This window comes from Aplidium turbinatum, chromosome 4 (assembly GCF_918807975.1).
Source record: "Aplidium turbinatum chromosome 4, kaAplTurb1.1, whole genome shotgun sequence".
Classification (NCBI taxonomy): Eukaryota; Metazoa; Chordata; class Ascidiacea; order Aplousobranchia; family Polyclinidae; genus Aplidium; species Aplidium turbinatum.
In genome coordinates this window covers 41874313-41888322 of record NC_137475.1, presented here as the reverse complement: position 1 = coordinate 41888322, position 14010 = coordinate 41874313, and the positions used below count along the sequence as shown (strand labels likewise).

Below are 14010 nucleotides of genomic sequence, written 5' to 3'. Positions count from 1 at the left end.
CTACACCCAGCACGTTTATATAATGCTTGTGACTTGACAAAGCAAAGTTGGTAACGTTACTGACCAGTCGTTCGCTTTGTTTTATTGCAGCATGTAAATAAATCGCGTGTTGTCTTGGATAGCCCTGAGGCAATAAACATTTAAATGGATACAAACAATTGTGATGTTACACTCACCGCTTTGCAGTTCTTGTTTCTCACACAAGATTGTGTTAGCGAAGCTGCAAGGTTCCAGCATTATCTTTCCACTTTCACATGGGTTGAAACTGGCGCAGTTTCTATCCTCTGTGTTACGCCTTACAAACCAGTTTATTGCTGACATATTAAGTCCATCCTGTAATAGAAAAAAAGGTGAACAGCTGTGGGGAAAGTTCGAAATTTTGCTTTCGATGCAATTTATTTCACAATCTGCAAAATTATTAACCCAGAATGACCTGTATTAGTATAATACAGAGTGAAAAGCGGAAGGAAGATGTGAATTAAATGAAGATTATGAAAATAGATTTACAATTACTAGCGTACGCAGGGGAGGGCATTGGGCCATGCCCCCCCCCCCCCCCCCTTAAAAATGTTTTAGTAGTTAACGGCGTAGATTAAGGTGTTTAATATGTTTTGAATTGCACTGTCAAAGCAATTAACAATGTTGTTCTATTGATTAATCCAATACAAAATAGCCTACGTGGCCCAATCTACTTACCCCACCCCAGGTATGCCAATGTAGCATAGCATTCTGTAAGCCTATTGTGAAAAAGATATGGATAAAGTCTAAACTAAAACCATACTGGGATATCATGAAGACGTCTGGGATATCAATGGCCAGTGGCGTAGCCAGGGGGGGTTTGGGGGTTACAACCCCCTCTTTGGCACGCGTGTGACGTCACAATATGGAGAATGATGCTTTCAGTCTCTTTATGCTTGAGAATGATGCTTACAGTCTAAAAAAACTTGCCTAATTTTAAACAAAACTGCACTAAAAGAGCGAGTTTTGCCAATACCAAATATTCAAACATCTCAGCCAGGAATTAGCAACAAGAAAACATAGAGACTTATTAGCTTTATTTCCGAAAAATGCCGAAGAAAACATGATCTTATCCCGATAGCTCAATTGGTTAGCGCGTCACTTCTGGAACGAAGATGCTTCAAGATCAAGCTGCGCTGGTTCGACTCTCGGGGTGTGCGCTTGATCAACGCACGTTAAGGACTGCTCTCCATTCAGCGGCATCTAATGGATGGAATAGTTCCCCGGCAACAAGACTTCAACAATCGGAAACTTCACTCTGTCAACCTCGGTGACCGGGCCTGCGTCAGTGATTCAAAGACTCTACAAGTATGCGAAACTGCCAGGATTAAGCTCTGCAAGAAGCTTTCCCAGTCCGAGGATAAATATTCAATCAATCAATCAATCAACCTGACAGCACCATTTTACAGAAATATTCATACCCACATTTTTGTTGAAAATGCTCTCAGAATGCACCAAATTCAAAGTAATTTTTGAAAATTTTCTGGGGGAGGCCCCCCAGACCCCCGCTGCTGGGTGTCGTTTTAGGCGAAAACGCCGTCGGGCTTCGCCCGCCGGTCGTCAACCCCCCCTTTCAAAATTCCTGGCTACGCTACTGTCAATGCCCCCCCCCCCTTCAGAAAATCCTGCGTACGCCACTGTTTACAATATACAAACTTTTTTTTGTAGTGTTATCAGTAGCCAGCATAAACCGATTAGGCTTTAGAAAAGTCTGTATACAGTAGTATTTAGTCAGTTTTCAACAGGTTTACCTTCTAACGAAGTTTGTGGGTTTGTACCCTACAACTTAATTTTTTTTTAGTCAATCGTGTCAATCTAAGCAGAAGAAAATAAAAACAATGAACCTTGTTCCGTCAAAGTCGAAACAAAGGCCTAGTCCTAATACGTTGCAAATTTGAAAGATTGTCGATATGCTTTGTGTTGCACAGTTCTCTAAGTCCTAAGCAATTATTGACTTGGTCAGATAAGTCAACTTAATATCTTTGTCCTATATGCATGTTGGTTGAGTTGGTTAATATTTACTTTTGCACAAAAACTTCGTTTTAGTCTTGTGTTTCAGTGTTGACACTGTCGTATACTGGTACAGGCTTCACGCCAATAAAGCATGCCCGATCACTGAGGTTGGCAGTAGCCTATGACATTTCTGCTTGACATTATGATGTAGGCCTATCTACTGGGCGCTGTTGAATGGAAAGCTGTTAATTGTTCAACTAAGCACTCTGAAACTTGAACGATCATTGAATAAGTAAAATCCAGGGATATCTAAAGAAGGGGATGCGAATGCTCATAGCGATTGCCTTATTCTTATGACACTGCCAGGCCAGGGCGGTAGTTTGTAGCGCGTGAAACATGCGGTTCTTTTCAAAATTGCGGAAAGTTTTGTAGTGCAGCTGGCACAGTCCGCTATAGAAGACCGTTAGCAAATGTTATGTAGAGCATGTACGGTAACATGTACCATGTTTAAACTAACAAATTCAAATTATTATAACATTTGGCAGAAACCTAGGAAAACTAAATTTGAAAATGCAATTCAACTGTGAAGATTCGAAACCTAAATTCTGCTCTCTCGGAATCTAGGTCACCCTTCCCTACAAATGCTACACTCACAGAATTTAGATAACCACATTCGTATTCTGAAGCGATATAATTGTGTAACCGGTTTCGCTTCATAATTCTCACGATAAGATATTACTGATAAAAAGGCACCATATTATGAAATAAGCGGGGAATTGAAAAATGCTCATAAGATAATAAAACAGAGATTTGATATAGAGGCACGGCAAAACGAGGTTAAATTCACGACTGGAGAATGTCGCTCTTCCGACACCGGTCGATAAAACTAAATTGGTTAGAGACAGAATAAGTACTTTTCAATTTCCCCAAATAAGAACTTGTGAAATTGATTAATAATAAGTTAAATACATTTAATATTACAATTAACTTGTTTAATTTTTGTAGGTAGCCTAATCATACCCCTAGACTAGACAAACTAAATTATCCTTTTAATAACCAAAAGACAGCTTCAGATAGCCAAAAGCCTACAAGCATATTTAAAGAATATTTGTTTAAAAAGACAGTCGAAAAGTTACCAGTAAGCTGTTTTTCTTCACCAAGCCTTTGCGGTAGGCTAGATGCAAAGCAAGTATACGGGTAGTTGAATTAACAAGTAACCATGAGCATGCAGTGAGTATCCAGGCCTGATGCTAGTAGCGCAATGCAGGTTGTCATAACAAGATTTATTAAATTATTATCGGTGCAAATTGTCATTTTACGATATAGCTACAGAGGTTATTTACGATAAACAGAAGCCCTTCTAAGCAGTATTGGCAAGCTAAAATAAAAGCTAAAAGTATAACTGACCATCTCCTGTCAAAGTTTGCATGAAATCACAAAGATTTAAGCAGGCCTATGGCAATGCTTGCCCAGAAACTTATTTAAGCTATTTTGGCCTGTCTAACGCTAACCTTTCGCTACTGCATGTGTTGGTGGTGAACGCAACGTCAAATCTTCCACTTTTAGCAAAAATAAAATATTTTGTTATCATATACCAAAAATCTGATGTGATAATAGAAATCTGAGTTCAGATTGGAATTCAACACCCCAAAATTACCTCAAATCTGTTTTCAAAGTCCAAACTGCAAAAAAAGGCTTTTTTGTAGACCAATGATCTGTCATTGCCACTATCATTGTTATGGTCATTATCATCAGTGAATCGTAACTTTTTATGGTTTGAATAAACATTGTTGTTTGCTTCGTTTACAGAACCGGGTTGTTCTTTAATTAAATTTTAATTATGTTACTTTTTTGATCCAAGCTCTTTTTGTGCTGCACGGTTTTATTAAACCACCCCTAGGGCCCAATCGAAGCCAAAAAAAAATTCAGCACGAAAAATGTTGAAATTTAAATATCTCAAGGCACAAGGTTAGTAATGTTTCACCTGTGATTCTAAAGTGAACACCCCTTCACTTCTGACATCACTCATTCCAACCCAAGAATTACGGTTCTGTAAGGCGTGTCCTTCATACAATCCATTGGCTATCGTCCTGTAATCAAGGCAGTAATTGAAAAGAGAAGAGTATTTTGCATGAGCATAGAAAAATATTGTTTGGGCAGACTTTAATAAAGTAGTAACAAAATTACAGACAAACTATGTGCAATTTCTACACAAAAATTCAATACATTCTCCAGCAATGAAATGTATGTGAATACATCTTCAGCGAGAATAAAATCAAATATGTATTTGGCATGAAAAGGAAACTATGTTTGGAAACGTTTACTTATTTGCTACACTTTAAACTTTCTTCTTACTGGAATAGACCAAGTTTCGTCTTTTTGCAGCATGATCATTGTTTTCCTCACAATGTATATTTTAACGACCTGTTGTAGCCTGATGCTACGAGTTCGCTGTGGTAATAGCGCTTTGCACTAGCTTTCGGAACACAGTTCTCTGGTCATGTGCAGTGACAGCTATTTGTTTTTAAAATTGACTGGAGTCAATTTTTCAAGTTGTTTGTTTTATACAATTCCTTCAGCGATTCTTCAATCTGTGTGTAACAGTTTAAAGCGATTGCTTCCGCTACAATTTCCGCTCGAAACCAGATTGGTTTCTGTGACCTTTTAATTATTGAAGATTAATGCTTGAGAAGGCGTTGGCAATTGAAATGCATGGGCGAGTTAATGCGTTCCAAACCTATCGAAACAAAATATGCCGAGAACTTAAAGGCTAATTGCTGATCACCGAATAAAGAATTGCGATATTACATAAAAGCTATAGGAAAGGAAAGTGGAGTGTTGGTATCAGTTCAATTCAAAATTAATTTCCAATCAGTAGTTTGTGCCATATACAGTTTTGCATGAAACAACGTTTTACATAAATGTAGTTGTTTGTTGAGTGAATATAAATTAACGACTTCTGTTGTAATCATTATGCCGTGTATGGGTAGAGATATGACTTATGCTACCAACAGATACAGATTTCAATAACTTTAATTACAGTAAATCATACTTCAATGCCACCTAATTTGTAACATAAAAATTTTGTGAATTTTAGTGCCTTTGAAACCGTTGAGATATATTAACGAATAAGCCGAAATTTTATTTGATTGGGATTGTATAAAGCCGATTAGAACATAATTAATTTCGAAATCAGTTGCTTCATCATTCAAATTCAGTTCTATATTTAGAAGAAACGTGTCTTTTTCTGCATTATCCAATGCAACATTAATTCCTGTATTTAGTTTGAAGATTTATCGTTTGCCATACCTTGCCACACTTGGGTTTGTGATTGGTGTTTCAGCTAGTTTTCCCCCCCATGTTTGGCATTGTTCTTTCGCCGAGGCATGTGATGTTTCAGTGGTAATTAAGGCATATTCGTTTCCTTCAAGTGTCACTGATTTGTATTGAGGTGGATTTCCTGAAAGAAAAAAAAAAAAATAAAAAAAATAGTCTGCTGATGTATTTGTATCTGCTGTAGGCTATAAGCTATTTGTTTGTTTGATGGAAAAACAATAAGTTAAAAATATAACGTTAGCCTAAGCGTGAATAATATTATCTCCATCAAATTTCATGTCGTTATTAAGAAACAGGCATTTGTCATTCAAAGAATCTTGTTATAAGTGTTTCATAGACGATGTTGCCTCTCACAAAGTTGTTGCTGATCTCGTAAATCTTGCTAGTGTTTCCGGTGTCGTGCAATGTTCCAAAGTGTGCTTGATTGACTAGTTAGTTTATTATGTTGAAAATTTGATAAAAATATTGTTTGCTGCTGTCTCTCTCGGGCAAACCTCCGCAAGAAAGCGATCTCCTCGGCTGAGATCTTTGTAGTTTTCTTGGTGGCATGTCCGACAAAAATCTAAGAATACTCATCATTTGTAAAGGAGCTTACCTAGACTACGTTCACACAAGCCCAGATGTTTTTCATTGCAATCGACCACATCAAGTTGTCGATCACAAGTCTTGCAGTTCGGGGTGTCTAACACGACACAATCTTCATTACCGTGTCCTTGGTTTTCGTTGTAGGAACGATGCAAAGGCCAAAAGACACTCCGTGAATAGCTCAGCGGCCTCTGTAATTGAATATTTACTTTTGGTTAGCATTTTATCATTTCTCAGGTCATGTCAGCTATAATGTAGCTTTGTGTTTGGTTCATGATCTTGCAAAGTTCTACAGCACAAAATGTATTTTAGAAACCACAATTGAAGATCTGAGTTGCATGTCACATATTTTTGGAAATTAAGTTATCACCAAAACAATGTTGTATAATGGTCAGTGCCTGTTCCAGTGTTCCTGCGTAAACTGTGATTTGAAAAAGCTGCTTAATTTCGCTATAACACACACGCTGATGTTGACATAGAAATATAAGATTAAACAATGTTGAAAAAACTTCAACTTGCTTTGTATCAAAAGTCGTATTTTTGACTGAAATACTTCTTCAAATCAGGTCTTTAATTGTTCTTTTTCTCTCGAATATTTCAAAACTTTTAAATTTTAAAATTTGTAAACACGTTGCACACAAAGCATAGGTTCAAATACACATTTTCAGTTTTTTACAATTGATAAAATTTTCCTTTTTTTTTCGTACGTTGCATTTTGTTGTTTTGCATAGACTGCAAAATTTTGTTATAATAAAGTCTGGATTTCCTTGAATGTTTAAGATTACGGGAAAATGCAAAAAAAATTTTTTATTTTTTGCTGACTTTCACAAGTATAATAATAATAAATAATCTGTTTTTTAATTTGTACCAATTCTGAGATTTCTGATCATTATCAGCTTAAAGTTCAAGTTAAATTTACATCACAATAGATAGTTGAAAGCTACAAAGGGTCATAGCCTATAGCCATTCAGTCAGCAGCTTTCAGTTATTTTAGGACATAAACATCTTTGAGGTAGCATATAAATGATTCTTACTTTGTCTGCCCAGCGAAACGATCCTTCTTCTTGGCTGTCATCTAATCCAATCCACATTGCCAAGGAAAACTCGTCGGTTAGTTTTCTGCAAGTAGGAGCAACATGGTGAGTAGGCTGTAATTTTAATAGTTATTTCAATCAATTTAAACTTGCAGAACCATCGAATTGTGTTTCACTTGGAACTGATGTGGAACTTATATATCCTTTTATAAACCTTTGTATAAACATGTGAATCGGAGAATTGAAATCAATTTCGCAAAATCCCACATTCAGTTTACATTCAACTCACAGCATATACAGTTAGACACAATCACTTGTGACAAGTATCTTAGAAGTGATTCTGTAGAGCAGTACATAAGCATTAACAGTTAAACCACTCGCAAAGTTCGTTTTAGGACATACGGGAAAACGAATCGATCGCGTATCCCGTGTTGTGCTAAAGTGCCTCCCAATCCTTGGCACTCTCGTTTGGCACTTTTGTAATCGAAAGTCTTGCTTGTCATTCTGTATTGGTACCCGTTCCCTGGAGCAAACCAACCTTGCTGAAGCAAGAAAGAACTTGCTGAATCAATTCCTGAAAACAAAAATTGACAAAATATCGAACTCAATTGCAATTTTACTTTAATTTTCTTTCACTTGCCTATTTTGTTGATATAATGACACTTAGATATAATAGATAATGGAATACATAAATACAATAATGATGCGTGTGTTTTATTTAAAAATTTGTTATTCACATGTTTAACACTAAACATAAAAACAATTTGTCTTTAAAAGATCATTTTATTCATAAACATAAAACAATTCAATCTCAAAATCACTTTTGTGAGACTTAGTGAAATCTTACTGTATAAAAATTCAGTTGGGTTTTTAGAAAAGAAATACAAAACTGACAACTTAACTTTACGTCATAACTTAAGCCATAGATTATGAGTTAAGTCATATATAATCATTAACGAAATAAGTTCTAAATCCATGGGCTCTATCCAAAGGGGGTTGAGGGGGGTGATCACCGCCCACTTATTGAAGTGGTTGGAATGACTAAGACGAGTTGAAAGTTGTTGTTGAAATGACTATGACGATTTTAGCCCACTGTCCAAAAATCACCCCCCCCCCCCGAATTCTGAAAGTGGATAGAGCCCCTGCGCTAAATGCAATAAGTTTTCTTACAACAGACTTCCTTGAAAGAGTGATACTACAATGAATTTATTTTTGCAATATTGCAATCATCAAGCCTCAACCATACACTTTGAAAAAATCAAAAAAAAAAAAAAAAAAAAAAAAAAACGTTACACCTCAATATGTTATCGCATACCTCTTGTTGAACTGATTTCACTCGAAAGAGCCAGAACCAAAATCAAATAATTAAACAACATTATTCTATTGACTCCACAGTGACACATGTAACTATAATTTTACAAAGATACAAATTTATTTCTGAAATGCCGCGTATTGTTGATGCTGCATTGAAAATAACTATTCCCTTTCTCAATTCTGTTGCTTTGGGAAATTAGTTTTTGAACAAAAGCGGATATACAGTGGGCTACTGTACCTTTAGAAATATAATACAACTTATGGATTAAATCAAGATCAACAGAGTAGCCTATTAAAATTTTTCCGTTTTAAGTTTTGAAACGAAAAAAGGTGGACTTTTTGGGCTACACAATTCCCAATATGTTACGACCCTTGGTAAACTAGCAATAGTACAAGTATCTTAAACATCACCTATATGTCTGATTTTAACACTCTTTGCAAACGTACTGTGGTCTAATAAGTACGGATGCGGACAAATTTTAGACGTTTAGCTAATTGCTAAGATCTGATTGACATTAAGCTTTTTGTCGCTTTATATAAGTTTTCACTCGCAACTAACTTCAGTTTTTGTACAAAAAAAGTGCTCCGTGAAATTGCAGCTTGGACTGCACGTGTTGTAGAGTAACGTTCATTTTTGGTTGCACACACGACTACCGGCCAAATATAACTCGCCCTGCGTTGAGCATAATGACGAATTGGTTGTTTTCCAATTTTAAATGTATGACATCTTTTGGCGTGATTTTGCATTACGCCATGAATCAGCTGTAGCCACATAATGAATTTGAATGGAAACTATGGAATAGAAGGTTTCCATATGGAATGGAAACCCTTGAACTATGGAAAATCTTTGTGATTACATTGTACAGTGAGGCGAAGGTTAAATTTAGAAAAAAATAGTTGTATCTTTTCTTCTTGTCTGTGATAACCATAATTATCAATAATGATGGAACGCTGCGAGGACTCTTTAATAAAGCGATTCCCCAATTCTTCACTGATAATACCATGACAAAAAAAAAACTGATTGAAACCAGGGCCTTTGAGAGGATAATCTAGTCCTGGTACCAATGAGATCCTTTGCCACAAAATGAAAACACTTATAAAAAAAAACGCACTATATCCAAAGAATAAGTTTCTGCAAAGTCTTGTAAAAGTTACATGCCCTTAAAATCACCCCGGACCAGGATCCAATAGTACCCTCTGGAATCCCTTGTCAACGCTACTAAAGAACTTCAAAAACTACTGACTTGATGCTCTTTCAAAGCATACTTCAGGGCCAGTTCAAAGCATTCAGTAACGCGCCAGAAAAATTATCTCAGTTTGTTGGCCAATGTGACCACACTGTTCCGTCTTGGCTGACGATACGTGTTTGTAAGTTGGAGCAAAAATTGGCTTCTTCACTTTTCATCTAGGATACTTCAACCAAATTTTCACTACTAAGCACAAAACAGGCAGGGAGAGCACTTTCTGAGACAAGACAAATGTAAAAACAAGGTCCTCCAATCGGATGGTGCTCTAAGTTTGGCATCAAACGTAATGCACTTGTCTGAAATGAGTTGTTCAGCTACTTTTGTTCCTGTTGAAAAGGAGCGATCTTTCTGGCGTCAGCACTACTTGACTACTCACTATAGAACAGCGAGCATTGTGTTTCGCTAACCATACCGGTGTAGCATCCACACTAGCCATCAAGACTTTTCCAAAAACATGTGTTTCCAAAAACACTCGACTGCCGAGAAACACATACTTTTGTTCCTATCAGGCACCAACCCGGTGTTTTTCTACCATCGACAAAGCGCTGTGTATATTGAAAAATAAAGGTTTTCATTGGTTGTACTGTAGGAGCCCTATTGGTAACACAAGCGTATTTTACATTGATTTAACGTTTGCAGACAGTATGAAAAAAGAGATGATTTGCTGTCTGGGATTGACCAAGTTTAGAAATACTTTTATTACTCTCTTTACACTTATATGCTTGAACAACTGAGGAGCACGATTTTCTAAATTTAGAAACGTGTTTGAAGTTCTCAGAAGAACTTTTGTACAATGTTTGTTTCTGCTAAAAACAGAAATTTAGAAGACTTTCCAGCTTGTATAGATACAGGACGCAATGCAAAAGAGGCATTTTGTCCACAATTTATATCTTTTGATTAATCATTCTGTAGGTGCAAGTTAGATGGTTTCTTAAAAAATAATTGATTACTTTTCTTATATCGGGAATTTTGCTAAAGTTTTTGAGTTTCACCACAACTGCAAAAAGTATGACATTAAAATAGTTTTGGTCAGTTGCTTTCTGTGAGCGGATAAAGTAATTACTGTGGTTAATGCTTCCTTTCCATACAAAGAATAGAAAGCACGTGATGATATTTTCGATTTCCTTGTTCGGTGAAACCAAGTCTAGCTCAATGACCAAATAGTCGGCATCTCGTTTTTGCTTCCGGTGGGTCTCAGTTCGTTTTCTGGCCCATCAAACAACTACAACAATGGTATCTTTACTTTACAGTATTAATTTAAAACAAAACCAACTCAAATATTCAATATTGTTAAACGATTCTGCTTTCAGAAGCGTTGGGCTTAACTTTGATAAAGATGAAACAATTTCTTGACCACGAACTTCAAAAAGAAAAATTGAAACGCCTCTTTCTCACAGGCAATACTGAAGGGAAGCGTTCACCAGGCAGATAAAGATTGACATACAGACATTGATTCGATGTCTGCAGACGTTGAATCAATGTGAAAACGACAGATTTTACAGTCTGGGGCGCAGTCCTCGCCAAATCTGGCCGACGATTGTTTCATCGGTCCTGTCAGGTATAAAGTTGGGATGGTCTACTTGGTACCAAATTTAGAGGATGAAAAGATAAGGTTCTCATTGCATTTGGCAGCTGGAACAAATGAACAGAGAATAGCCAGTCCATTTTCTTTCAGTGGCCGTTCTTGTTTCACTACGTACGCCACCTAGTTTATTGCACCCTGGGTTGATGTCAGCAGTGTTTCTCAAACAACCAGCTTCCGTCCCACCTGAGGTGATATATATAACATAATATTTTATCTACTTCTACAGCGATTGATCACTGCCAAACAGTATGCTAATGTTGCTATTGTTGTAGCATTGCTCTGTTTATAGAAAATGTATAAGTGGTGAGCTTGCTAACGTTGATTAAATTTAAATTAAATTTAAAGGTGAGTTTGTTTGTTTTTTTTACCTCAGTGTGCCAATTTGTAAACCACACAAATTAAAAAGAAAGTAGGGAAACGTTGGTATTGATTTGCTTGTTCAATATTTAGCGGTAGGCCTGAAGCTAAATGAAAAGCAACCCCATGTTCGTAAATCTTTTGTCTAAATAGTAAATAAGCTTTTGTGGACCAACTGTCAAATAGTTTAAAAGGTTTGCAGTGTAATTAAAATTCAAATATGTAGAGTACGGGTAATCAAAGTTTTTAAAACGAGCGGGGAACTGAAAAATTGAAGAGTCCTGGCCACAGTCATTCTGTGTGCAATACTTGCAAGTTAGAAAAAACGCCCCCAATTCATTAATCCTTGGCGACCCGTTCAAGCAGCTAGGGTTAAGCAACCCAATTTTGAATCACTACCCATAAGTTAAGAAAACTTTTGGCCTAAAGATAAGCTCAATTACAACCTTGCCCACATATTTTTGTATTTTTTTCTCATAATTGTCAGTAATCTGTTAAAAGGAACGTATTTTCAAAGGTATCGTGTTTTCTCTGTTTTGTTGGGCAAACGCAGGTAGACCTACTGTCGGCGGCCATGAGCCGCCAACCTCAAGAGTCTGATCCGGCCCATCGGTTGCATTCCAGGTAATCCTGATATAGGCTAATGCTGATTAATGCCGTATTTGATATCCTAATATTGGTTTACTGTCACCAAGGAGTTCTTAAGTCCGATGAAGGCTAATTACTGTCCATAAAAGAATCAGCTTAAAATGCTCTTCAGCAATGAAAAATTTAGTATGACAAGAAAATATATGGTTGGTTGGTTTTGAATCTTTATCCTCGGACTGACAAAGCCTTGATAGGTTATTCCTGGTAGTTTTGCATGCTTGTAGCGGAATCTTGACGCAGGGGCGGTTACCGAGATTGACAGAGTGAAGTTTCCGATTGTTGAAGTGGAATTATTCCACTCACTAGGTGCCGCTGAATGGAGAGCAGTCCTGAAATGCGTTGGTCAAGCGCACACCCCAAGACCGAGAGTCGAACCAGCGCCGCGTGATCTTGAGCCAGGCGCGTAACCACGTTGTAATATATAGCCTATAATTAATATATATTAAACTGCTGGGATTGAGGAAGGGAGTTGCTATAACTTGTTTTGTTTCAACAAAAATTGATAAAAGAAAGTTAAATCAGAAAAGGACGATTTTTAACAATGTTTCGTGGCTTTTTTATTAAATATTTCATTTTTTTCTATTGTTTTGGGAGACACTCAACCAAATATTACTCCAGATCTTACTTCAAAAATCTTTTATCAGTTGTTGCTTATTGCTAAGTAAACGTTGGTTTTAAAGTGGAAAAGAATTATTACAAGATTTATTTAGAAGATTTATTATTTTGAAGAGAAATTTTAAAGAAGATTATTTTAAATTATTTTTAGCAATGTTAAAAATCTAAAACAGCCAAGTGCCTTGAAATGCAGTAAATCAAACAAAAAGAATATTGACACAACAATAAACCATAAGCCAGTATCTAACGTCGTTAACTGTTGTTCAAGTTAACGACGTTGCTTTGGTTTAAAAGTTATTTGCCATGTTTATGGAATTGACTGATGCGTGGTATGAACGTTTTGCAGCTACTTTTTTGTGAACGTGGTTTCTTCTACTACCGAGTTCTAAATTTGGTTGATACACCACAGATAGGACACATTGTTTGCGACGGAATTGTGTATTCAAAGGTTCCACTTACTGTACTACAATAGGTGGTTGCCCGAGGGCGCACAAGGTGTGTTTTAAGGTGTTGAGACCATGCCATATTTTAAACTGATTGTCCTGTTTGGGTATCATGCAGGTCAGTGGCGTATCCTGGTTGATTTTCCTAGGCATGCAATGGAGGGAAGGTCATAGCCAGTGCAGGGGTGTCTGGGAGCATGCCCCCACAGGAAAATTACTCTAAAAAAACAAACACGCTAGGCCTAATAGTGCCAGTAATAGCTTACAAGTTTCATAATGGGAATATCCCCAGATAGTGATTTTTGTTTTGCATGCAATTGCAAATCTGCATGCCTAGGTTCCATTTACGCCACAGTGTGGTAAAAAGAGAGGCGAATAGGCAAATTGTATTGCTGAGCTCTCCTCAGCATGCAGGGTTGCCAGGGCCAGCAAAGTTGCCAAATTTAAAAAAAAAACAGTTGTTTCAAATATTGAAATTAAGAGAGAAAGAGAGAGGAGGTTCTGTTGTTAACATTTTCAATTTCTAAGCATAAATTCGTTGTTTCCGAAAGATTTCTGATTTCATCAGAATAATAAGGCATGCAGTGCATGCCTTGCATGCATGGAGAATACGCCACTAATGCAGGTTATAGCGTCTGCGTTTCGTCGCTTCTACCTTTTTCTAGACCTCTGCTATGTTTGGCATATATTGTTTTTCGTTGTGATGGTCACACTAACTGAACTAAACGGAAGAAGGTGATCCTCTGTTTAGGGCTTGTTTTCCTAAATGCATGTAACTGGGCAGGTGCTGTAGCCCGACTTCACCACTGCAGATTTAGTACAACCAACAGTGGCCGTAGGCCTACGTGAAAGTAGTGTTGGGGTTTTACTACTTT

At 37.0% G+C, this 14010-nt stretch overlaps 1 protein-coding gene across 1 annotated transcript in view; it reads right to left on the bottom strand.

Annotated features, from left to right (window-relative positions):
- The window catches only part of LOC145769188 (myeloperoxidase-like), a 31558-nt gene extending 23932 nt beyond the window's left edge, over positions 1-7626 (bottom strand). The window contains exons 1-6 of the mRNA XM_082580778.1: positions 7329-7626; positions 6927-7011; positions 5903-6083; positions 5281-5431; positions 3956-4061; positions 177-333 (exon numbers count right to left, since the gene is read on the bottom strand). Of these exons, the coding sequence (XP_082436904.1) occupies positions 177-333; positions 3956-4061; positions 5281-5431; positions 5903-6083; positions 6927-7011; positions 7329-7429 (781 nt within the window). The 5' untranslated portion in view covers positions 7430-7626. The remainder of the gene's footprint in view (positions 1-176; positions 334-3955; positions 4062-5280; positions 5432-5902; positions 6084-6926; positions 7012-7328) is intronic.
- Between the last annotated feature and the right edge of the window lie 6384 nt (positions 7627-14010).